This window comes from Camellia sinensis, chromosome 9 (genome assembly GCF_055761805.1).
Source record: "Camellia sinensis isolate YWXY chromosome 9, ASM5576180v1, whole genome shotgun sequence".
NCBI classification, from domain to species: domain Eukaryota; kingdom Viridiplantae; phylum Streptophyta; class Magnoliopsida; order Ericales; family Theaceae; genus Camellia; species Camellia sinensis.
The window spans coordinates 92,849,710-92,877,114 of record NC_138969.1 but is presented as its reverse complement, the minus strand read 5'-3'; the positions used below and the strand labels follow the sequence as shown (position 1 = coordinate 92,877,114).

The following is a 27,405-nucleotide window of genomic DNA, read 5'->3' as shown; positions in this document are numbered from 1 at the left end:
TTCATAGTTTCACAAGTTAAAGATTCATGTTTCACAAGTTGGCCCTTGGTCTCATAATTTCAGAAATCACAAGTTGGCCCCCGGCCTCCTAGGTTCACAAATTCACAAAGTGGCCCTCGGCCTCATAAGTTCACAAGTTGTATCTTTCATATCTTCACAAATTATATCTTTCATAATTTCACAAATTGTATCCTTCATAACTTCACAAATTATATCTTGGATAGAATGGCCATAGGCCTCACATCTTTCACATCAGCTTTAAGCCCAGTTCACATAGGTATGGACTCAAGGGGTGGCTCGTACGGATTCTAGAGGTGACTCGCATTGCAGCACTTAGTTCCGTACAGCACTTTGTTCCATACTAGAAATCAATAGTTCTTGAAGACTGAACAATTCATATCATGTCATGGCATAAACGAAGTGGATAAACAGAATAGAATAATGCTAGGTTCGTACGAATACCGTTCACAATGGTGCACATAAATTTCCCTTTATGAGTCATTACATGGTGCCATAGACGTCATACGTATAACAAAGCATTAATAATAATTATTTACACAAACACATGTGTCGTTACAGTACTATTCATGGGGATAAAACAATTCACAGCGTAATGTGAGTCATATAACAATGTTATTGGTATTCAATTCTTTGACGTTTAAGGCAACCCATGGTTCTGTTCGATTTTCATTTCGTTAATCCATTCTAGGCAGATGTCTATGTCATAAAACATGTATCAAACTAAATAAGGCTGTAGGAGTCCAGGATAGGACGTTCAAAATATCATATCCCCATTAAGCGGGGTTTATATTCATAATTCCTCAAAGGTTAACCAGTCGCATGGTATTAATAATTCTTGTGCAGAGTCATAGGTAAGTTACAGATTATTACACATTAATGCTAACCATTAACCTTAATCGGAATGTACAGTAGTTTCAGAGTCATACCGAGGTACACATCATCTTTCAAAGTTCTCACCGATCCCTAACAACATAAATGCTTACAAAGAACAGTGCATTAACAATAAGAATTATTAACGGTAAGTAAACGTACGGTTACAGTACTATTACTCACAGTGTTCAGATGCTTAGTCCACCCCTGTAGCTGACCCTACACAATTCATCATAGTACAACATCATTCAATTTCCAATATTATTCAATACAACATTATCCAACAAAGTCAGCATCACTTGGTTCATCAATACCATTTGCAACTTCACATAATTCACAATAAATCCTTGAATCCTATTTCAACCTTCTAAAACCAAGTTCATATCATCTATATCCTTAATAGATTATTTCCCTAATTTTTCCTTTACATGATAACATGAATTCCACCATTTATAACAAATTCATTCATAATTCTAAACACAATTTTCAAACATTCCCAAATTCTAATTCAGCTTCAACACACATAATTCAATACTTCAATTTCATTACTCTACTTTCAACTTGAGCCAATTCATTGGTTATCATCATTAATCAACCTAGGGTTTCCAAGAAAATTGGGGGTTTTCCTCTTTTCTTAGTGAAATCGCCAAATCAATAATTACTATATGCCAATATGCTAAAAACATTCAATATCTTTTGAGAAGTAGAGTGGGAGCCCCAATTGTACATAAACATTAAGCCATAAGTGTCCCTAACCCATAATCAACTCAAGATTCTAAAATGTCAACAAAATCTCAAAGTACCAACAAAATCACTTTGAATCATAAACATTCAAGGCTAAGAGAACCCCCCTACCTCGAAATTAGAAGCAAAGAAGCTAGGTTGAACGCATCCTCTCGAAATCCCAAAATCTAATTGGTTGGAAAAGTTGATCTTCACTTCTTCTTCACCCTTGATGCACGACCCATGATGGATTGTTGGTAAAAATGGATGAAATCAAAGGTTTGAGGGTTAGGGTTTCGGACTTAGGCAAGAAGGAAGGGAGAGGGAAGAAGAAAATATAAGAAATGATCCAAAATCCCGTTTTTAAAGCTGTTGTCCCGAAAATCCCGCTCGAGCGTCCCTATTCTCGCTCGAGCGGACTTGCTCTCAGCACAGATTCCAAAACTTCAAATAGATGTAACTTTCCCATCCGAACTCCGTTTTAGGTCGTTCTTGTGTCCAAATTGAAGCCCCGGAAATAAGATTTCCAATGGTTCTAACCTTACATCCAAATTCAAAGTGTGGCAAAAGAAAAGGACAAAAGAGTGACGGCTGGTCGCAGACAAATCATTCTAATTCAAGCTTTTGGTCCAATCTTACTTTACCATCATATTACCACCTCAACCAATACTCCAAAATAAAATAGAAAGTTTCAAAACACTAATAAAAATGTCCAAAAACGAACCCCTGTGCCTCAGAAATACAACTCAACTTGGAGACCCGCTCGAGCGCCCAACCTTGCGCTCGAGCGCGAAGACCAACAAAGACGTCCGCTCGAGCGGAAAATCACAACTCCCAGAATCTCAGGCCGTCTACACAATTTGCTGGAAACCCCAAAAGTACGCTCGAGCGGAGGGAAAAAGTTCCAGATTGTTTGGTAAAGGTCACAAATTCCAGTTTCAAAGGCATAACCCAACGGATCATTCTTCAATTCCGATAGCAAACACATTAACCCCTAATTAAATAAGGATTACTTCCTATACGCACTTTGGGGTCATTACAATAAAAGTACAAGTTTAAGATTCATCCTATCCCTTTTATGAATGAAAACAACAAGGGTAAATTATAATGTTGATTCTCTTATTTGAACGAAATTTCACTAGTTTTAATTTAAATAATTTCAACCATACATTTGTAATTTTGTTGTAATCTGGTTCATTCAACACTAATGGTTAAAATTTTGAACGAAAAAAAGATCATGTGAAAAAATTAGAGAGACCAAAGTATAATTCAAAAGAAATTATAAGGACTTTTTTTTTTTTTTTTTATCGGCAAAAGAAAATTTTATTGATGAACCACATATAGAATACATATGATAGACAACATCAATAAAGAGGAGTTTGGAGCTAGATTAAGCTCCAACCTCCTAATTGGTGAGAGACCAACACAGCAACAAAAAAAAAAACAAAAGAACAGCAATCACCTAATTGACAGCAACCACCTCATCCGAGCATAACACATCAGATCAATTTACACCCAACCATCACAAAAGCAAAGCAACACACCTGGACTGTTGTTTTTTGTGTTGCTTTGCTTACTTTCAGCGACAAAAAAAAAATTTAGTCGCCGTATATTGAAATTGAGAGATATGTATTTCTCTTATTTGTTTAGATAACCTAAGTGGAGAGAAATTGGAAGAAATAGAGAGAAATGAAGAGAAACTCATTTCTCTTATATGTCTCATTTTCAATCTTCCCAAAAGTGGAGAGATTAAGGGGTGACTCTATTTACACAACATAAACTCTTTCAATACACACCATTTACTCATTTCACACCACATCCAATTTTGATTTTTTTATTTTTCGCTCAATGTACACCATCAATTTTTCAATATTCCCAAACTATCCCCATCTTCTCTAATCACAACCCTAACCTTAACTCCACCCTGTCGTCGCCATCAACAACAAGCCGCCAGTCATCATTCCTACTCAGCCCTTCAGGTCGCCACCCCCTTTCGTCGCCTCCCTGTCGCCACCTGTCATAGCCCTCCTCATGCACCTTCTCTTTTCTTTTTTTATTCAAGTCTACACTTGTTCTCTACTTCCGACCGTCGTCATCAGCCATAGCCACCAAGATCTGTTTTCCTAGTAAAATTGCAGCCCCTCACCGCCGTGATGCACCTTCGCCACATCCCTCATCCATCGTGACCCCCAAATCGCATAAAGAGAGAGATTCGCTGTTACACGAAAGAGAGAGATCCGCGGCAAGACAGAGGGACAGATTAGGGTTTTCACGGTGAAGAAGAAGAAGAAGAAAAATGAGGAGGAGGAGGATGATGTGGAAGACTGGAGGCGTGATGAGGCTTGAGGATGAAAGAGGTGGAGTCACAAGAAGAATGAAGAAAGGCGAGAGAGCGGCGTCGGCGCTGATTCGAAATCGGAGGCTTGTAGATTGCAGTGGTGGTGTTTAGGTGTGTATGAGAAATTAGGGTTTAAGATTTGTCTAAAAAAGTAATTTAATTGAGGGACACAATTGTAACAAAAAAAATTTGAGAAATGGTGGGCAGTGAGTAAATGAGTGGTGTGTAAATAGAGTTACCCGAGATTAAGAGAGAAAAGAAATCGCTATTTTCATAATACCAATTTTGTCCCTATAAAAATAAAAGAAATAAAATGATTGAAAATATAAAAAAATTATTTTGGTAATATAACATAAAATAATTTTTTTGTTTTTAATAAAATCTAATTAAACAAAAATAAAAAAATCACAATTATTTCTTTTCTTTTATTTCTCTCTTATTCAAACAAAAAGAAGAAATATCCCAATGACGTCATTTCTTTTCTTTTCTCGTCTCTGATTATAAATTAAGTAATCCTTTCCTTTCCATTCTTTTCTCTTACTCATAGTGTTACTTCTTCACGCGGTTCTTTCTCTAGGGCATTTCCCTAAATAAGCTAAAATAGTAAATCAATTCCCAAACTAAGCCTAGTTTTTAAAGAATTCCCAAAATAAGCTAACTCGCGGTTCACAATCGCGATTTCAACATATTTCCGCCTGTTGCGCCTGAAAGTTGGCAAATCTTAAACTCGCTGTTACGAAAAGCGATTTTGATTAAGAAATTGCGGTTACAAAACGCGAATTTAATTAATTTTTTTTTTTGAACTCGCTGTTACAAAACACGATTTCGTCAAAAAAAAATTTGTTTTGAACTCGCTGTTATAAATCACGATTTTATCAAAAAAAAATTTCTTCTGAATTCGCTGTTATAAATTATCCAAAAACTTTTAATATATATTAAAATGTGATCAATGTAAGACATAGGTTGTTGGTAGCTCAAATGGTAGTGCAATGTTATGCCTTGGCAGAGGGGGCGTGGGTTCAAATCTTGCCAGGTTTTTTTTTTTTTTTTCCCCTACTCACTCTATACTTTATATATTTATTATGTAATTTTTTTATCAAAAAAAAGTAAAACATTTGTTTGGTTAACTAAAATTTTTTTCTATAAAACATAATTTTTTTCAAAATATCAACATAATTGTTTAAAAAGTATTCAGTGTATTTGATTTGAGTTTTTTGGATTTAGTCGTTTGAAAATTGAGTTTTTTTATTTTCGTATTTTTTTGTTTTTAGTGAATATTTTTAAAATTTTAGATATTTTTTTTTACTTTTTTAGATGCACCTTACTTAGATATATCTAAAAAGTAAAAAATTTGTGAAAAAATATTTTTAAAAATTAATAAATACATAAAAATATAAAAAATGTACAGAAAAAATATTTTTGTATTTTTAGTATTTTTTCAGAAAAATATACTCAAAAAAATATGCACAGTGAAAGCGTACTCAAAAAATGTACTCAAAAAATATTTTTTCAGCAAAATGTACGCTTTTAAAATGTACTAAAATATTTTAAAAGCGTACATTTTTTGAGTACATTTTGCTGAAAAAATTAATATTTTTCTGAAAAAATATTAAAAATACAAAAATATTTTTTCAGTACATTTTTTTTTATATTTTTATGTATTTATTAATTTTTTAAAATATTTTTTCACAAATTTTTTACTTTTTAGATACAAATAACTAAGGTGCATCTAAAAAAATTTTAAAAAAAATGTTCAAAATTTGAAAAAATATTTTTCTGAAAAAATATTTAAAATATTTTTTCTGTACATTTTTTGTATTTTTATGTATTTATTAATTTTGGAAAATATTTTTTTATAAATTTTTTACTTTTTAGATATATCTAAGTAAGGTGCATCTAAAAAAGTAAAAAAAAAAATCTAAAATTTTAAAAATATTCTCTAAAAACAAAAAAAATACGAAAATTAAAAAACTCAATTTTCAAGCAAGTAAATCCAAAAAACTCAAACCAAATACACTGAATACTTTTTAAACAATTATGTTGACATTTTGAAAAAAATTGTATTTTATAGAAAAAAATTTTAGTTAACCAAACAAATGTTTTATTTTTTTTTAATAAAAAAATTACATAATAAATATATAAAGTATAGAGTGAGTGAAAAAAAAAAGAAAAAAAAAAGAATAAGAAGAAAGGGAAAACCTAGCAAGATTTGAACCCACGCCCCTGCCAAGGCATAATATTATTATACCATTTGAGCTACCACCAACTTATGTCTTATATTGATCACATTTTAATATATATTAAAAGTTTTTTGATAAAATCGTGATTTATAATAGCGAATTGAGAAGAAATTTTTTTTTTGATAAAATCGTGGTTTATAACAGCGAGTTCAGAACAATTTTTTTTTTTGACGAAATCGTGTTTTGTAACAGCGAGTCAAAACAAAAAAAAATTAATTAAATTCACGTTTTGTAAGCGCGATTTCTTAATCAAAATCACTTTTCGTAACAGCGAATTTAAGATCTGTCAACTTTCACGCGCAACAGGTAAAAATATATTAAAATTACGATTATGAACCGCGAGTTAGCTTATTCTGAAAATTCTTTAAAAACTAGGCTTAATTTGGGAATTGATTTACTATTTTATGGCCCTCTTTCTCTCCCTCTGTCTCTCTCTCTCTCACACAGAGAATCAATCACTCGTACTACCCTCTCGGCTCCCTCGAATCGATTGTGAACCCGGTTCAACCCACCTTGGCCACGGAGGACATGGGAGCCGGACGCTTCACACTGAACATTTCTAGGGTTAATGGGTCGGTGGCGATCGATACAGGAATCGTTCATGGGTTGGAGTCGTATGTGATTCGTTCAAGAAATCCGATCCGAAGCGGCTGGGAATGGCGTACAGAGATTCGTTCTTGCTTTTTGTTGTATAGCATTGTATCTATAGGTACGAGATTGATCATTTCTCATCATTCTGATTAATTTTTTGTTTCTTTTTTTATGAGTTTGTTTGTGTATTTTTGCGATTGATTATCATACGAGTAATTGAATTTGGGGCTACAAAATTATTCAATTGAAGTCGAATGTGATTCCACTCCTTGTTCATGGGTTGGAGTCGAATGTGACTCCAATCATCACCACAACCACTTTGTAGTTTCTTTAAACCTCTCTGGTTTTCAAATATTGGGTCGATTAGGACCTGAGATAGCTGAATTGACCCAATTGAAGTCCATTGATTTCAGCAACAATGGTTTCACAGGCTCAATCCCTCCTGAATTAGGTAATTGTAGTCTCATTGAATACTTGGAACTCTCCCAAAGCAGCTTCACTGGTGATATACCAGAGAGCTTTGGGAATTTGCTGAATTTGAGATTCATAAACTTGTATTCTAATTTCATGAAAGGTTCAATCCCTGAATCTCTGTTTCGAACCCCACATTTGGATACTGTTTGGCTCGATGTGAATGAACTTAACGGTTCGATCCCATTGAATGTTGGCAACATGAGTGAGATTTCATCTCTTTGGCTATTTGGTAATCAATTGTCAGGCACCATTCCTTCCTCCATAGGAAATTGTACCAAATTGGTAGAACTTTACTTGAATGATAATCAATTTGTTTGGGTTTTCATGGAGGAAGAGAGTCATTGCTTTGTTATTGAATTTTTTGAGGAATTGAGATAATGAGGCTTTAAATTTGAGAGATGAGATATTGAGAGCATCCAATAGTGTAGTTTAAATTTTTTGATTACATATTTGTTTGGAATGTGATTTCAAGTTGTTTTCTTAGGGTTGATTGATTTTTTGATCATGAGAAAATGTGTTAAATTTGGGCAAAAGGAAATTGGGAAAGAGAGAAGCTAATATTTTTTATTTGAATTGGGTATTCTAATTTTATGAAAACAATAAGCTGAACAAGTTTTAAAAGTTATTTTTTATCTTTTCTCTTCTCTATTTTCTCTGCAGCCAAGTTGATGGACATTGAAATCCTTTGGCCGTGTTTGGATTATGGATTTGGAAAGGGAAAGGAAAAAAAAAAAGTTTAGCTTATATTTCATTCACATTTCCCTAATTCCTTTCCAAATCCCTACCCAAATCCATGATCCAAACACAACCTTTATAAAACCAATTGGGAAATTTCTGTTGTTTCCCATGAACTTGCAAAGATGTTATTCTATGTATTATGTTTTTGTACATAAGAGTGTACTGAAGCATTAGGTTTGAAAAATGAGGCATTGAAGGATCCGATATTTTGTAGTTTGTTTTTCTTTTTGAAGTTTTGTTTTAGGGTTGATTTCAAGTTTATTTCTTTAATGATAAATAATTTATTGACTCCAAGAAAATGTGTGAAAACTGAAAAGAAAGGAAATTAGGATGGATGTAAGCTAAAATTTGGCTTACTCTAAGTTATTCTAATTTTTTGAAACGGACTGAACAAGCTTTAAAAAATATTTTTATCTTATCTTCCTAGATTTACTCAGCAGCCAAATGGAGGGACATTGAAATTATTTACAAAACTAGTGGACTAACAAAAGGGAAAATTCCTGCTGTTTCCATGAACTTGGACAGATATTATCTTTGTACTATGTTTATGTGTGAACTAATTTAAGATATTTTGATGTATGATAATATAGTGGTGGCAGTTGTAGGTGGACTCTCCTTGTATCCTACATGCATATACTAGTTTCTTAAAAGATCTTGAAACATATCAGCTAAGGTTGGATGTGACTCAAGTGTTTGGTTAGCACATTATGCCTTTGAGACCAAATTTGGATGGAAGATATAGTCTTTGCTTAAAGTTGATACCAACTATGGGCTGGTTTAACAGTATGCTAGCCACCCAAAAACAAGTTTGAACTTCACTGGAACAGTTTTTGAATTATCCTAAACAAACACTAGAAATTTAGGGGTCGTTTGGGATTTGGCCTTTTTATGCGAAAACATGAATGGTGTGTTGGACTTGCTTTTTTTCAGACTTCAAGTGAAGAATGTTTTTGTGCTTTTCTCATTGTGACTGGTTGTATATCTGCTCACAATCTATTCACTCAAACAAATGATAATCTAAAATGTAGTTTTTGCTTTCTATTAGTAAAATAAGTTTGATCTTTTTTTCATCATCTTTCTTGGGTAAACTTCCTGGAAGGATTTTAAACATGATATTTTGTTGCTTTTATTAAAGCTGTCATTAAGTTGGCAGAGAAATGTGCTCAAATTTTCTAGTCAGGTGCATAATTGTGTTTTAACGTAATAAAGGAGCTTCATCTTTATTGTTCTATTTCTCTCTTTAAGTACACGAAAGTTGACTTGATTAATTTATGGTAGCATATCATATATAGGCATGTATAAAAACCAATTACAAGAATTGGCTTAGAGAAGCTGCTTCAACCTGCCGTCTTATTCATGTATTCGAGAAGGTCCAGATCATGCCCCCAGATTTAAAGCCACTGTCAACTTTAATGGAGAGACATTTGAAAGCCCCACGTTCTGTTCTACCTTGAGGCAAGCAGAACATGCTGCAGCAGAGGTAGCTCTGACCACACTTGCAAACAGAGGCCCCGCTAAAGCCTTGGCTGCAAGAGTTTTGGTGAGTGTTTAATTGAGTTTGTTTCCCTTTGTTTTATTGTCTTCTGTACTTCACTACTTAGTTTGGTAGGTCGTTTTGATCATAAACTAGAATGTTTCACTGTCTTTTACCATCAATTTATGGAAAATACCCTTTGTTGATGCAAAAGTTAAGGAGACAAAATGGAAATGAAGACTTAACATTTGACATATTGACCAACATAACTCTAATGTTTGAAATAATTATCAGGTTCTAGCTGAATTAAATACAGCAGCATAATTAACAGTCATCTTCTTTAACCTGATTTGTGGGCTTTTGATTCATTTTGGGCTTCTTTGGTTTAATTACATAATGTTATTTATTAGGTTAATTAAAGGAAAGCATTGTGCTGATATGGTGTTGGTGACAGTAAAACCAACACGGAGTTTAATTAAGCGACAGTAATTAAATAATGCAATACCCAATTTATTAGTGAAGAGTCAACTTGTTGACCAAGCAATGATTGTGTCCAAAATGTAGGGGGTTAAACAAGCCCAAGTGCTCACACGGATAACTTCGCCATGACAAATAGGACTTGTGAGAATTGACGGGGCGCAATTCGGACCCGTAAGTTGGGAATTAGAGCCGAATATACCCTAAACTTAGTCAAAAAATGGCGTTTCAAGGGCAAAAAATCAAAACAACCCCTGAACCACCGTGTGGTTCACACGGACAGTTCCCCCATAACAAATAGGACTTGTGAGAATTGGCAGAACGTAATTCGGACCCGTAGGTTGGGAGTTAGAGCCGAATACCCCCTAAACTTAGTTGAAAAAGGGCGTTTCGAGGAGGAAAAATCAGAACAGCCGCCGAACGACCATGTGTCTCACACGGATAGCTTCGCCATGACAAATAAGACTTGTGAAAATTGACGGAACGCAATTCAGACATGTAGGTTGGGAGTTAGAGCCAAATATGCCCTAAACTTAGCTGAAAAAAGGCGTTTTAGGGACGAAAAATCAAAACAGCCCCCAAACCACTGTGTGGTTCACACGGACAGTTCCCCCATGACAAATAGGACTTATGAGAATGGGAGGAACGTAATTCGGACCCGTAGGTTGAGAGTTAGAGCCGAATACCCCCTAAACTTAGTCGAAAAAGGGCGTTTCGGGGGCGAAAAATCAAAACAGCCCCCGAACGACCGCGTGTCTCACACGGATAGCTTCGCCATGACAAATAGGACTTGTGAGAATTGATGGAACGTAATTCGGACCCGTAGGTTGGGAGTTAGAGCCGTATACCCCCTAAACTTACTCGAAAAAGGGCTTTCCGGAAGCGAAAATTCATAACAGCCCCCGAACCACCGTGTGGTTCACACGAGCAGTTCCCCCATGACAAATAGGACTTGTGAGAATTGGCGGAACGTAATTCGGACCCGTAGGTTGGGAGTTAGAGCCAAATACCCCTAAACTTAGTCGAAAAAGGGCGTTTCGGGGGCGAAAAATCAAAACAGCCCCCGAACGACCGCGTGTCTCACACGGATAGCTTCGCCATGACAAATAGGACTTGTGAGAATTGATGGAACGTAATTCGGACCCGTAGGTTGGGAGTTAGAGCCGTATACCCCCTAAACTTACTCGAAAAAGGGCTTTCTGGAAGCGAAAATTCATAACAGCCCCCGAAACACCGTGTGGTTCACACGAGCAGTTCCCCCATGACAAATAGGACTTGTGAGAATTGGCGGAACGTAATTCGGACCTGTAGGTTGGGAGTTAGAGCCAAATACCCCTAAACTTAGTCGAAAAAGGGCGTTTCGGGGGCGAAAAATCAAAACAGCCCCCGAACCACCGTGTGTCTCACACGGATAGCTTCTCCATGACAAATAGGACTTGTGAGAATTGACGGAACGCAATTCGGACCCGTAGGTTGGGAGTTAGAGCCAAATACGCCCGAAACTTAATCGAAAAATGGCGTTTTAGGGGCGAAAAATCAAAACAGCCCCGAACCACTGTGTGGTTCACACGGACAGTTCCCCCATGACAAATAGGACTTGTGAGAATTGGCGGAACGTAATTCGAACCCGCAGGTTGGGAGTTAGAGCCGAATACCCCCTAAACTTAGTCGAAAAAGGGCGTTTCAGGGGGCGAAAAATCAAAACAGCCCCCGAACGACCGTGTGTCTCACACGGATAGCTTCGCCATGACAAATAGGACTTGTGAGAATTGATGGAACGTAATTCGGACCCGTAGGTTGGGAGTTAGAGCCGAATACGTCCTGAACTTACTCGGAAAAGGGCTTTCCGAGGGCGAAAATTCATAACAGCCCCCGAACCACCGTGTGGTTCACACGGACAGTTTCTCCATGACAAATAGGACTTGTGAGAATTGGCAGAACGTAATTCGGACCTGTAGGTTGAGAGTTAGAGCCGAATACCCCCTAAACTTAGTCGAAAAAGGGCGTTTCGGGGGCGAAAAATCAAAACAGCCCCCGAACGACCGTGTGTCTCACACGGATAGTTTCGCCATGACAAATAGGACTTTTGAGAATTGACGGAATGTAATTCGGACCCGTAAGTTGGGAGTTAGAGCCGAATACCCCCTAAACTTAGTCGAAAAGGAGCATTTCGGGGTCGAAAAATCAAAACAGCCCCCGAATGACCGTGTGTCTCACACGGATAGCTTTGCCATGGCTAATAGGACTTGTGAGATCTGACGGAACGTTGTTCGGACCCGTAGGTTGGGAGTTAGAGCCGAATACGCCCTACACTTGCTCGAAAAAGGGTTTTCTGGGGGCGAAAATTCATAACCCTTACACTTAGTCAAAAAACTTGCAACACTTAGCTAAAAAAGCAACAAATTTATTAAAATAACATCTACATATTCTAATAATTGCTTTTATATATTTATAGGACAAAGAAATTACATATTACATTGTTTGTGCTATTGGTTGGAATAAATATTGCATGATATATATATACTTTCTTTTATTTCCAAGAAGACATTTCTCGATTGTTCTACCTTAAATGCATGTTAGAACATGTTCCATATGGCTGACTGAATTGATATTTTGTAACCAACTCTAATGTTTCGTTTTTTGTTTTTCTTTGTAAATGGTTTTGTTGCGTAGACTTGTGGATAATCCATATTGGTGTATGGAGAAGAATTTTTACTTTTGTGTAGAACTAATATAATACTTTTGTCGTCCTCAGCTTTTGTGTAGTTCATTATTACTGATACAGAAAACTTTTGGCAATCAACAGATAATGATTGTCGTGGTACATATATACCATTTGTCGGCATACATATAGGACGTTTTGTCATGGTCCATAGAAAACTTTTGTCGTGGTACATATATCACCTTTTGTTGTGGTATAGATTACGATGGCAATTTGTACCATGCCAAATGGTAATTTTGCTTGATAGTAAATGTATTTTTTTGTATACAGAGGGCTTTGATTTTTATGACATATTTTGTCTAGAATTATTATTTTAGTTTGGACAATAGTTGATTTGTATGGACTTTGATATTTAATGTTATTTATTTTTGGTATATAGATGCAAATTGTAGAATGATTGATAGTATGTATTATTTTCTTTTTATACGTATTACAGGTTGCATTGTATATAGACAGGTTGTAGAGAAATAATAATATCGCGATAAAACATAATATCATGTTTTTGGCGACTAAACAATTAATAGCTAAAAAGAATTTGGGAAAAGACATTTGGCGACTAAAAATTTTGTAGCAAAAAAAAAAAAAGACATTTGGTGACTAAAAGTTTTGTAACAAAAAAAAAAAAAAGACATTTAGGCCTAGTTTGGAAACAGGCTAATTTAGTAACTTTTTAGCTATTTGGCTAAAATATGAGCTAAAAAAAACTAGTATGTTTGAGAAGATTTTTTGACTTTTTACGAAAATATGTGCAAAAAGTAGAGAGAAAAGAGAATCTTTGACTTTTTTGTCTGGGTTGTTTACTTTTTGGCTAATTTAGTAACTTTTTGATTTTTTGGCTAAAAGGAGGGTTCCCAAACGAGGCCTTAGTGACTAAAAGTTTAGTAGCCAAAAAAAAAAAAAAAAAAGGACATTTGGCGACTAAAACTTTAGTAGCCAAAAGAAAATCAAACATTTGGCCACTAAAATATTTTGTAGCTAAAAACAAAATTAAATTATAAACACACTTTTGCCGACTAAAATTTTAGTAGCAAAAAATGTAGAACTTTAGGCGACTAAATTTTTAGTAGGAGAACTCTTTGCCGACTAAACATTTAGTTGCCAAAGATGGGGATTTTCGACGACTAAATTTTTAGTAGCTAAAAATGAACTCTTTGTCGGTTAAAATTTTAGTAGCTAAAAGGTGGGACTTTAGGCGACCAAAAGTTTGGTCGCCGAGAAGGGTCTATTAATTTAATGTCCAACCTTTTGGCGACTAAATTAATTTTAGTCGCCAATTAGCTTTCCCGACTACTTTTCGGTTACTAATTTTGTGACCAAAAAAATTAGTCGCTAAAGCCTTTCAGTGACTAAAAATTCACTTTTGATGACTAAAAATTTAGTCGCTAAATGTGAAAATTGTTGTAGTGTGACACTAGATCCCTTTGTTAGGGGATGAGAGTACTCAACTCATGATAGTGTTAATTGGCAATCATGGATTTGGAAAATGATGTTTATGCTCCTTTTATTTGGTCTATTAAGTGGGTCCGGAAGTACCTAATAATTTTTCATTAACTAGTACTACTGTCGTTAAAATTACAAACCATCTTACTAGTTTTGCAATTATTTTTTTCACAATCTCTTTCCCTTTTTCAAAATTATATTTGTTATTGGATTAATTTTAGTTTTTTTTTTTAATTTATTCTCATTAACACAACAAACACCATGTATACATATTTTTCTTTACGAATGTTGATGGATATATCCAAGAGCCAACAGTCTCATTTGCTATGACATATGATATTTGATAAAAAAATTATAAGATTGCACTCAATTGTTTGATGGCATACATATATATATATATATATATATACAATAAAAAGTAAATATAAGCGTGACAATTAAAAATGAAATTTTAAGCTTTGATCATATATATAGAAAGCAATGGTTCATTCATAATCAATATTGACCATGTGTTGGATCAACCACGGTAATTTAGGTAGATTCAATCAAATTGAGAGTCTATTTAAGCTCAACTTCAAATATTAAAGGATCTGTCCAAATTTAAGTTTCAGTCGGTTGCATAGACGGTAATCATGAGTATGGCATTTTAACGTTTGTATAATGACAATAAGAGCATAACTTAATTTAATTATTAGGGTGTGCAAACAGTAGGTCACTAAATTACGATTTGGGGTGGTTGCTATGCGTGGTGCACAGTAATCACTGTTGTGCAACCAAATGAGCCCATTTCAGGACTCATTTTGATAATCTGAACCATTAACATTTTAGAATACATCAAGTATAACATACCTGTAAAAAAATAAGTTAATCGGATATCGTTTACCCATTCATCCACTCACATTTATATATACAAAAATAAATAACAATTGTAATCTAAAGTATTAAAATAAATACAAATATGAGTGGATGAATGGGTAAACGATATCGATTAATTTGTGTATATTCTACTTGATGTATTTTAAAATGTGAACGGTTAAAATTATCAAAATTGACCTATTTGACTACACAAGGTGCACAGCAGCCATCCCAAATCCCACTAATTAATTGCATATAAATGTTCGCATGGGGATTCCTGCAGGACATGCCCGCACCCTCCTCTACATATCTTCACTTTTTCACCAATGATTACTTATTTTTTTATTTTGTCTCATAGGGTGGCCGAAGCCAAATTAGTATAATTTTTTCGCCCTTGATTACTTATTTTTTTTACTTTGTCTCATAGGGTGGCCGAAGTCAAATTACTTTTTATACAAGTAATATTACATAAATTAATAAATGTTATAATTTTTTTTATTGATTAATGTAATATACTTTCAAATTATTATTATAGATCATGTTTCAAATACCAAATTTTATTATTGTATGCCACATTCATAAATAAAAATAATAATTATTAAATCATTAATTTGTATAACATTTCCATCTTATAAACTCACGGCAACTCTAGTGGTCATTACAATGTCAAAACTATAATTGAGCTTGTTATAGAGAAACTCCAAACTTACAAGGTTTGGCAGATTCAGCTTCAAGTATGGTAAAGTCAATTTTGCTTTTGAAGTGTAAATACTATGATATGACCAAAAACTGATATAAAAGAATCGTGTCAAATCAACACGTGCCATGGGATGGTATGGTAAAAACAAAATGAATTTTTGTACTACAAGTCAAAAAAAAAAAAAAAAGAGAAAATTTTCATAAATCTTGATATGGTAATGAGAATATTATTCCAATCTCTAACATCTAGAGAAACTTATCCTTTGTTACCAATATTTAGTCAGTGCTCACTTAATGGAATCAGCAAAACTTTCACAATAATATATTTTGTTATTTTTACTGCAATTTTTACCTCATAAACTGGAAGTAGGATACAAAATCCAAAAATAGAATGAAGCCATAAGCTACAAGTTCATAGTGCAACAAACAAAATAAATTGAACACCAAGAAGACAAATCATCATGAGGAAAAAGACAAATTACAGCTCCCCTAGAGCTCCTAATTTAGAGCTATTAAACATTTTTGCAAGAAAAACTATCACAAACATCACATTGCTCCGACCACTAAACAATTGTGTTGATGAAAATAATTTTAGGTCAAAACATGACACCATTACCAACTAAATCAGTTTTAATGGGATTGGCCAGAGGCCCCCCACCCACCCACACACACACACAACACACACACACAAAGATTAAAGGACATAATATTGTTGCTTAACTGAGCATTATCTAATAATTAGTCCTCTTTCCACCAATAAAAAACAAAATAAGTGAACATCATACATTATTGCCTAAAATGCTAAACTAATTTCTGAAAAATAAATATAATTGCACAAATTTCATAAATCAACACAAGTTACTTTACGCAACTTACTTGGCCCTTTCCTCAACAAATCCGAAGTGACAGGTAGTTCAATTCAATTCATCGAACGATATTCATGATTCTTCGAAGTCACGAATGCGAACATTCAGTCTTCGAAGCCAGATCGAATGAAGTATCATGTGGAACACGTCAAACCGCTTCAAAGGCAAGTTAACCTCAAAGTGCCTCCTTACGTGCAGCCCTCTCCTTTGCAACCTTATATACTGCATCTGAGAAATTCCCATTAAAATAGTCTTAAGGTTCGGAATGTCCTTCACCGAAACCTCAACCGAGAACGACTTCCAGTTTAGAACATCACTAAATGGTGCCACGTAGTGGTCCTTTATGAGTACTGGAACACAACCCATGTAGAGTGCCTCGACCATTCGTGGGCTTGCTACTTCATAACCGCTTGCGCAAATGCAGTACTTGCTTTTTCGCATCATCCCATGATATGAAACACCCTTGGGAAGGTACTTGTGAACTTGGACATCTTTGTCCTTGTTTTCCCAATGATCGAGAAGAATTGGCCTAATTGGTCCGTGGACCCCTCCAGCAAAGAAAACCAAGATTGGGCGTTGCGAAGGGGATGGACCTCCAAGTAAGCGATTTGTCGTGCCATCCAGGAGAAGGATTTCTGGAAATGATACGTCTTTCGAGGGGTTGAATCCTTCCGAGGTGTTTGCATTACATAGAGCCCGAATGGAATTTTTGTATAGGTAACGAACGGAAGAGGAAAGCTCTGGCCCCTGCAGCACAACATTGCCAAAAATTAAAACATTGTTTTGAGTTATTCAGATACTTTTTTTTTGTACATTAGAGCAAATAGAAAGTGGATTTTTTTTTTGGGTACATTAGAGCAAATAGAAAGTCGAACACGTGACCCCCTAATGAGGAACACTAATCCTAGCCATTGGGATAAAACTAGATGGTTGTCCTACTTGTGTACCATATATAATTTACCAGTATATAGAAAGAATTGATAGTTGCACAAAATCCAGACACATAAAACGCACAAAGTATAATGTGTAACTAAGATTCATATTGAGTATTACATGGGTTATATTTAAAATAAATCTAAATCACACAGTGCACTTTCTATGCACTTTTGTGTGTTTTAATCATATGCAAGTAGCACTGTTGATAGAGAAATCGTACACAACATATTATTTCGTAATGCAAGAGTAATACAAGCAAAAGAACGATTCCTTACCCAATCATGGCAAGCAAGCATGAAATGATCGGCCCCAAGGCTTCGATTCCAATAGTGGTATTTCTGCGCAATGAGATTGACATAATCATTGACTGTTTGTTTCATCAGAGCCCAATCATGGGACTCACGCACATAAATGAAGTGAACTATCGATGTCACACTGAATGGTAGGAAGAAGACATGGGCTTTGTCAGGATCTCTTGTGCGGAACTTGCTAACCTCCATATGGTTAATAAAATTTCCCTCCATTGCATATGTGCTCTTGCATGGACCGTTGTGAAAAATTGGGGGCTCTCCTTCTTCGTAGACAAATACTTTGAATTGTTTTTCCATTTCAAAGTAGCTCCTTGAGTGGCAAAGAAGAAGCAATGGTAAGAGTTCCAAGTATATATTCAAAACATGGGAATTTGTAGTTGTTGCATTAACTTTCCATTGTGTACTACTAAAGGTGTAAAAGTATCATTTTCGTTTTCTTTTATTTGGTGCTTGAAAACACTTGGAAATTTTTTTTCCAAATTCTCTTTTTGAGAAAATTTTACGAAATCATCCCTTTAATAGGAAACACGAATTAATTTTGAAAAACTGTTTTCACAAAATGAAAACGATGGATCCTTTCAAACTTTAAATTATTGCTTCATATTAACTTGAAAAATGATCCACATAAGGTGTCTATAATTAATTGAATCCTTTTATTGGAATGACTCACTCCAATGGGTCCCATTCCATGAAATTACTCAGATTATAACAGAAAACTTTTCTCTTTCAGTGTCCAAAGCCATAACAAAAGTAGAGGATTACATGTTTCCTAGAAAAAAAAAACATGGTGAATAGCATGACAATAAAAGTAAAAATTTTAAAAAGGGTACCTGTGAAAGGCGTTGGCATTCCAATACATTGGACCTCCGGGAACATACTCAGGATCGTGTGTTTGATTTCCATTATTTCTCGCTTCTCTTATTGCAGCACGAACTCGTCCGAGACTGGCTTCTAGTTTATTTAAATTGCTAGGCTTTCGTGTCGATTCCACCTTCAGGGGGATAGTGTGAGACTCATTTGTGGAAGGAACAATTTGAGGTGCACTCATGGTGGTAGCATTCAAGCTCGCTTCATTCTTCTGAACCTGTTGAGTTGATATACAAAAAAAATCATTTTCTTTTTCTATTTTCTTTTTTTTTGACACACAGCAAGATTTGAACACCAGTCTTAGTCATGCCATGCTAACACTTTTTATCACTGTGCAACAGCAGAGATGATATTCTAAATAATAATAAAAAAAAGTAATAATAATGATATATTTTTCTCTGATGTTTTCAAAAGCAGAGCGAAGCCCATGTACAATCTAATCAAAGGAATCATCTGTCTAATTATCTCATATCTTCTGGTTTCAAAAGCTCCTATTCAGCACACAATCAATCAAATAGAGAGATTAATTTAGAGAGGTCATTGTGAGACAATGAGGATTCAAATAGAGCGTCCCAACCTTCATCCAACCTGCCATTTTTTGTCGTAAAATCCAAAAATAAAATAATAAATAATAAAAGAACACAAAAAGCACTTCACAGTAAATAATAATATTTACTAAATTTGTTTCTAGAAGAATTTTTTTATGGAAATATTACATGTCAGTGGCTATTCTATAAAATAATTACATATTGGTGGAATAGTTTATAATTTTAATTATTAATATTTATAAAGTTTATCACTAATTTAATTTTTTTAAAAAGATTAGGTTGAATTATAATTTTTTTTTTTCAACCATGTCACATCCCACCAATATACCATCTCTAATCTAGCCTAATGACATGGAAGAGAGAATAGAGAGATAGAGAGAGTGTGGGCTTACCCCTTCATATGATCCATTTTATGTAATTAGGGGTGAATTGGTGATGCCAATTAGCGAAGACAGTCTTCCAATCCAAACGCCCTCGTTTTCGCTTCTTTCCTTGTTCCTTATATTTTGCCTCACCCAAATTCTTTGCCTTTTATTTTATTTTATTTTAACTCTTGAACTAAAAATTAAGTATTTAGAAAACAATTTTATATAAATTGACTGAATCTCCATGGTTTTTACCTCAATTTTTTTTCTTTCAAGAATTGCACAAGCATCACAAAGTAAACCCCCAGCCCATATATACATACATATAGATAGATAGAGAGAGAGAGAGCACAAAGAAAAATACATATATATACAGGGATAGAGTCAGAATTTTATTATCAGTATTTTTCGTCATATACATAAATACATATATATAAATATAATATAATACATTAAAAAAATTCAAACACCATAGAACAATCACTAATAAGATTAAAAAGTTTTTTCTGCTACAAAATAAGAAAAGAATGTAAAGGAATGAAATATATATTTTTTAAAATATTGTGACAAACAGTTATATTTCACAGTGGAGGCCTTCGCTTCGCCCCTCATACTCTTCTCTTAATTATATGCACATGAACACAAAAATGAATTCTTGATTTTTTATAATAAAAAAAGCACTGATAAACAAATTACACATACAATAGATAGATAGATAGATAGATAGATAGATATAGAGAGAGAGATAGGGAATAGGGTCTTACAGGCGGTTGGGTTTTGTGAATGGGATCAATAGGAAGTGGTGGAGGAGAAGAGCGGTAAAGAATGGACTCATCTGATGATGATACTGCATCTAAATGCTCCTTCTTTGCTGAAACTGAATCTCTAGTTGAGTTTGATTTTAGTCCTACAAACATTGCCGAAGAAGATGATGATGATGATGATGATGATGATGATGGAATCACAGAATTCCATGCCCATGGATACAACTTGTTCGAATCAAATACCCAATTGGAGTTCTTCGGACCCACTAAACCCACAAACCCAGATACCAAAATCAATGGAACAATCAGCCCAAAAAGCTTTAAAGAAGATGATGGTAAACACCACCATGAACACAGCCTTTTCTCCCCCATCCCCCACGTCTCTCTCTCTCTCCCTCTACAACTCACCCCTTTCTCTCTCTATATAGACATGTAGATAGATAGATACAAACTGTTTTTGTTTTGTTTTGGTTTTTTTAAGGGAGCGTTATGGATTTTCTCTCTCACTCTCTCTGTTTTTCTTGGTAAAGTGAAGAGAAAGAGCAACAATTGGTGAAAGATGGTTGCCCCAGCAAGCCAAGCGTCATGTTCCTCTGTTTTTGAGCTCTCTTTTATTACATGCAATATGTGAATTCAATTTTCTTCTTCTTTTGTTAATTTGTTTATTTTCAATTCTGCCCTTTCCAAAAATCTCTACCACGGATTTTGTTAATTTGTTTATTTCCAATTCTGTCCTTTCCAAAAATCTCCTACCACGGATGATGTCGTAAATTTGTTCACTTTCCCCACTTATTTCCCGTGAACTCCTCAAGTGCAATTAACAGTTTACTAGCCTGTCACCGTGCTACGCACAGGATAATTATAGATATTTATATTTGTTTTAGATTTTTTTTAATATATAAATTATGTTTTTTAAGATTTTTTTCTTATCACTAACCATAATGTATGGGAGAAGTTGAAAAAGATATTGCAGTAACTATACACGAATTGTATCTATAATTATTTGTATGAGCGGATTTTAAATGCTGATTAGGAGATTTTGACCAAATCAATAATTGCAGGCATGTGGAAAGATATGTGGATTGAAAAAAGTTAATAAATACTAATCAGGGGATTTTGACCAAATCAATAAATGCTGAGTTTTTTCTTTTTAAATAAAAAATCTAAAAAATTCAGATTGGGATATTGAAGCTCCCATAGGTCTTGGGGGTTAAAAACTCCATTTTGCTTAATATATAGATAGATAGATAGATATATCTTTTTATTTTTATTTTTATTTTTGTATGGTTTCTATTCTGGTATTTTTTTTTTCAATTTATTTAAGATGGAGTTGTAGGTATCTTTTTTTTAAAATTTAATTTATCTGTGATTTTCATTTGTTTTTAATTATTATTATTTAGATAAGTTATGATGTGAGTTAGATATGTGATAGACATGTGAGTTTTATTAATTTAAAGTTTATTTAGATAAACTTTAAAGATTTTTTTTTTAGTTTTTTAGTTTTTTTGGTTATGTTATAATATAATATATAAAATATAGGTAGATATCTACAACTTTAATAGAAAATATTATCTGATTTTTTGGAGAAAAGAAAATGAATGCAAGTTTTAATATTTTTTTTTGAAAATTTGTGAGAGAGATTAGGAGGGAGAGATTATAAAATATTTTTGTTATTAAATAAATAAATCAGTTAATAGTTTTTTTTAATCTATTTTGTAAATTAAAAATCAATAATTTTGAAAAATTGATTAATTTGTCCTATTAAGTGATTTAAAATTTTGATAGATATACATAAAAAAAAAAATAATTATATTATTAAATCATAATTCAAATTTAGATGTTATATCTTTTTGAGATCTATAGCTAAATTCTTATCTTTTTATTTTTTATTTTTGTGTGTAACCATAGTATATGGGAGAAATTGAAAAGGATGTTGCAATAATTATGAGAGAAGACAAAAGGGATTGTGGGTTGGGAGAAGTCAATAAATGCTGAGGTTAGGTTGTGAGAAGTCAATAAATGTTGAGGGTTTTTTTTTTTTTTTAAATCAAAAAATTAGAAAATTAGGATTAGGAGATTGGAGCTCCCACAGGCCTTGAGGTTAAAAACCTCCTTTTGCTTAATATATAGTATAGATTAAATTTTGTTTAAAATTAAATTTGATGTCTTTTTTATTAATAATTTATTAATCGTATTAATCAAAAAAATAATATTGTCATATTTTTTATATTAAAATATATATGGTTCTTTATTTATTCTTCTATTTTCACATTATTTGTACTAGTTTTGATTCATTTAAAGTTACTAAAATAAAGTTAATGTAATTATGTTAATCTTATAAGACTATTTGTATTTTCCCTAAATTTTGGCGAGGTCTTTATATTTATTATTCAATTTATCTGTGTATTTTTTTTTTTTTTTTGGTCAATAGATAAGAGAATAATTATATTATGAAAAATAATTATATCATCGACCACTAATTCATAATAGTTAAAAAGTTAACAAAATTTAATAACCAATTCACCAAGCCCACAAAGCTAAGCCCAACAATCAATAATGGAGGAAAAAGAAACCATTACAAAGAATATCAAACTCATCTCTGTATAAGTTAAATCTGAGACTTCACATTACAAACGGTGCTATACAACTAGTAGGCCCAATGCCCTGATTATTTATCTTTGTGATATGGTTTTATAAATACATGTTTTATGAAATGACATAATTGCCCCTGAACTTTGTTGGAAAGCCCTACTATTGAAGGTTACACGTGTGTGTGTGAACAGGTGCCATCAATGGCCTTTAAATACAAGATCTTCACACTGTTTTTCATTAACACAGAGTGCCAACAATGCCAAGTGAGTTGTGATCTTTTGCCCTCTTCCTCTCTTGTAACAGTGTTAATGGATCGGGTCAGATTTCAATATAAATCATGAATAGAATTGATTTTTATGATTCGAAAGAAAATAGAATCATAATTGAATTTCGAGGTCTATCTATAACCTAGAGGCCTCGAAAATTAAAAAAAAAATATGGACCAACGAGACATTCAGCAACAAGAAAAAAAAGAAAAAGATTGAATAGAGAAACTTTCGAATATTTGGCATTCTATGTTAGTTTGATTCTATAATTTTAAATTATATATATATATATATATATAACAATATACATAATATATAGTTAATAATAATAAACAAACTTACAACCATTAGTATTAACTGAGTTGCATGGACTTTGTCAAATTTCAAAGTAAAAACATATTGGTGGCAACTTCTATACTCTTGTTTTTTAAATTTACATACAAATATATTAAAATAATAAACAAATATATTAAAATTTAATTTGATGCAAAACCGTAATCAAAACATTCATTTGAATCAAATTAAATCGATTTTACCCCTTCTACCAGTTCAAGTACCAAACCATCACCCTTTAAGACAAAGGAAAAAATACACACAAATTTTATGTCCCATATCTCTTTTATCCATCTATTTTAAAATCTAACTTCATTAATTTTAATCGTATAGTAGAAAAATAACTTACGATTTAAAAGAAGGAACTGAAAAAGCTGTCTTGAGCTTGATTTTGCATGTAAATCTAGATAATACCTTTCATTTGATTACACATTTTATGATATTTTATGGACAACTACCAGAATAAATAAAAGTTCAGTTGACATATTTAAATAACTTTTATTTTTTCATTATTTTATTAGCTTTAAACCGGTATAATGCATGCAAGGAAAAAAAAATTATGTTTGCTTAAACAAAAAAAGCAAAATAATATTCGACCATGCTACGTAACTCGAAACCGCGGCTCGACACCAAAACGACGTCGTTTTGGTGTCGAATTTTTTTTTTTTTTTTTTTTCTTTCGTTCTTCCCTGGTTTTGTTACAGAACGAAGAAGAAGAAGAAGAAGAAGGGAGAAGAAGAGAAGGGAGGAGGAGGAGGAGGAGGAGGAGGAGGAGGGAGGGGAGGGGGCTATAAAAACCGGTTGAAGGAGGAGGGGAGGCTGGGCAGATGACGGTGGTGCTGCGACGTCGGCGGGGCTGGGCAGACGACCGGGGCTGGGCGAGGCGACGATCGGCGACGACCCACGGCGACGAGCCCTCTCCTCTCTCTTTCTCCCTCTCTCCTCCTCTTCCCTCTCTTTCTCCCCTCTTCTTCCATTTTCGAGCCGTTTCGAGCTCGACCCTTTCGAGCTACGAGACATTTTCGAATAATATTCATGCGTGTGCATTTGTACAATTAACTTACGGAACACGTTTCATTAATTATGTCTGTCATGTTCTTGGAAATAAAATCTTTACCAAATAGATTGAAAAGGAAACAAATAAGAAATTAATCTTTACCAAATAATTGCATTCTAAATTTGTAATTCATTAACGTTTTAGACTTCCTTTATCGAGAGAGAGAGAGAGAGAGCCCTGTGGTATTTGACAACCAATACAGGGTTTCAAGTAGGATAAAAAGTTAGGCTCTATATTCCTAGAAATTAATTATTTTAATTGACAGACAATAAAAGCAGCTTCTCATTTAGGTGCTCTCACAACATAAAATTTTCAAAGCGAAAATGGATATACACTACGGGATTTGTTTAGATAGGTTGGATAAAAGGGATTGTAATATATTGGATTATTAGTTTTGAGATAATTAATTTATGAATTATTTTGCTAGAAATTATGTGTATTCAATTATTTATGTGACTTTTATTTTTTTAACCAAACAATAGATTAGTAAATCTATTGATCATAAAATCTAACTCATACCACAATCTCATAAAACAAACGCTTCCTACAATGCAATAACTATCCTAAATTTAAAAATAAATAAACTTTTTATGAGAATTGCTTTATCGAATAGAAAGCCTATATATATCAATGAATTTTAGTTTTTTTAAAAATCAAAATTGAGGAGTGGAAAAGGGCAATTATGACATTTCAATAATATCTATACAACAATGATTTAGACCACTAAAAAATACACCACTAATAGCGGATTTGGGGTCACTGCTGTGGCTAATGCACAGCAGTGACTGTTGTGTTACATTTTGTGATGTATTATGGGCTTATTTTTATGATCTGAACCGTTCATTTTGTAGGATTTGTTGAGTACTTCAAGTCTACCAAAAATCATATTAATCGGATACCAACAACTATATGATCAAATTGCATATTTTTACACTATTTTTCAAAAGAAAAACTTCTTGTTTGTTTTTTTGGTTATCAATCATATAGTTATTGGTATCCGATTAATATGATTTTTGGTAGGCTTGAAGTACTCAACAAACCCTACAAAATGCACGGTTCAGATCATAAAAATAATCTCATAATGCATCAAAAAATGTAACACAACAGTCACTGCTGTGCATTAGCCACAGCAGTGACCCCAAATCCACTAATAGCACTAATGCATTGGGAATGATAAAAAAAAAAAGAAAAAAAAAGAACAAGGCATAGAAAGTGAGCGGGGGCCCACTGCCACATCATTAGTGCTCTTTCTAGTGCTCCTTTTTTAGTGCTCTCAAGCATTTTTCTAACACTATATATATCACCTTGAGGCCTCCCGTGCATGCCACCTCTTCATATTACAACGTTGATAAATTTTCCACTTTGAAAGCCAAAAAACATGGGCAAAACTACAACAGTTTCTTTATTTAATACACTTCTTTTTAACCAACCTCTATTCAATTCTGTCACCATTCAAAATGTTTTTCAAATTAAACAAAAAAGTTTAAATGCCATGTTGTTTGTTAACTGAATATAACAATTTTATCTATGCATATATACAAACAAATGTATATAAATGTTTTTATTAATAGAGGTGTAACATACTGCAAAGGGAAAAATCCTAAATGAAAATAACAACACTGCCATTAATGGATTACTTGTTTGAAGTTTCTAGGTTTTATCCATAAATGTAAAGTGCATACCAACTTCATCCTCATACATATCTCAATTGCATTCTTGTACTAACTTTATATTTTTAAAATGATAAATTCCATTGATTTTTCTAAAAAATTTAAAATATATATGTAATTTTACAGTTTTAATATAATTATATTAATCTCTCTTTTAGTAAGAATAAAACAATTGAAACTAATAAAAATGATATGAAGAATCAAGAAAAAATATACATTTCGATGTAAAAGAGATAAGAGTAAACCATTTTTCCATCAAAATGACTTACTGATGAAAAGAAAAACTAAGTGTTACATGAATTAAAACCTTAAGGTAGCTCACTGTAATTATGTTAAAATTATGGGGCTACTTATATTTTCTTCAAATCTCGAGAGAAGTTAATGTAATTTGTTTTTTTGTTTTTTTTTTTAATTTAGGATAAATATGTTAGATTATAAGATTGTGAGAAGTTGAGATTTTGAGCATGTTTATTTTTTATATCCGAGAATTCTAATCCGCAGACAGTTGATTTATAAAATATTAAGAGATCGGTTCTTGTCGTCACTAAAAAGTCGTTTCAAAAAGTTAACAAAATTATCTTTAGTTACAAAATTTTAAAAAATATTACTAGCAAATACATTTTTAGAAATAAAATAATTTTATGTAAAAATGGCTTCTTTTATTTCTTTTTACAAGAAAAATTTTGGTCTTGAAAGGAAATAATTCAATGTTAAATGAACAATTTAATCGTTAAAAATATAATAATAATATTTTAATAACTAAAAATATTTGATTCTTAAAAAGTGATTTTATTCTTAAAATTTTAATTTGATATAGTCATAACATTTTGGATGAAGGCTTGAATGGGTCAATATGGCGGGAAGGGAGTAGGCCAAGAGAGGGGTTTGGGGTGGCTATTGGGTATAGTGCTTAACCGCCATTATTACATAGTTTATTGGGCTATTTTGAGATTTATTTAAATAATTTAAACTATTTATTTTTTAAAAAATATCGAGTAAAACATATATGTAAAAAATCAAATTGATCGGATATTAGCAGCATTTTTATCAAATTACATTTGTATTTAGTTTTATATTTCAAATTATACTTATAATTCATTTTTTTATATACAAATGTGATTTGATGAAAATGCTACTTAATGGTGAATCATCGAAATAAGCAGCAGAA

At 33.1% G+C, this 27,405-nt stretch overlaps 1 protein-coding gene and 1 long non-coding RNA gene across 4 annotated transcripts; one reads left to right on the top strand and one right to left on the bottom strand.

Moving 5' to 3' along the window:
- Positions 1–6,607: 6,607 nt before the first annotated feature.
- On the top strand, positions 6,608–13,042 carry LOC114293837 (uncharacterized). Of its 3 annotated transcripts, XR_014340096.1 has the most exons (3): positions 6,762–6,901; positions 9,288–9,535; positions 12,753–13,042. It is a non-coding gene; the product is annotated as an uncharacterized LOC114293837 (long non-coding RNA). The 3 variants fall into 3 exon arrangements; XR_014340097.1 differs by lacking the exon at positions 12,753–13,042 and having other exon boundaries at positions 6,608–6,901; positions 9,274–9,682; XR_003640215.2 differs by lacking the exon at positions 12,753–13,042 and having other exon boundaries at positions 6,619–6,901; positions 9,288–9,723.
- A 3,317-nt stretch (positions 13,043–16,359) lies between these two features.
- LOC145799144 (putative glycosyltransferase At5g03795) lies at positions 16,360–18,853 on the bottom strand. Its single transcript, XM_082888691.1, has 3 exons — positions 18,606–18,853; positions 17,740–18,085; positions 16,360–17,275 (listed from the first exon to the last, which is right to left on the bottom strand). Exons 1-3 carry the CDS (start codon positions 18,821–18,823, stop codon positions 16,601–16,603), a joined length of 1,239 nt encoding a protein of 412 aa, XP_082744817.1. The 5' UTR covers positions 18,824–18,853; the 3' UTR covers positions 16,360–16,600.
- Between the last annotated feature and the right edge of the window lie 8,552 nt (positions 18,854–27,405).

Coding starts and splice junctions, on each gene's coding strand:
- LOC145799144 (XM_082888691.1), bottom strand. CDS start 18,823: ATGAGTGCACCTCAAATTGTTCCTTCCACAAATGAGTCTCACACTATC. Junction 18,086..18,605: donor AATGCCAACGCCTTTCACAG/GTACCCTTTTTA, acceptor TTGCCACTCAAG/GAGCTACTTTGAAATGGAAA. Junction 17,276..17,739: donor TGCTTGCTTGCCATGATTGG/GTAAGGAATCGT, acceptor GTTGTGCTGCAG/GGGCCAGAGCTTTCCTCTTC.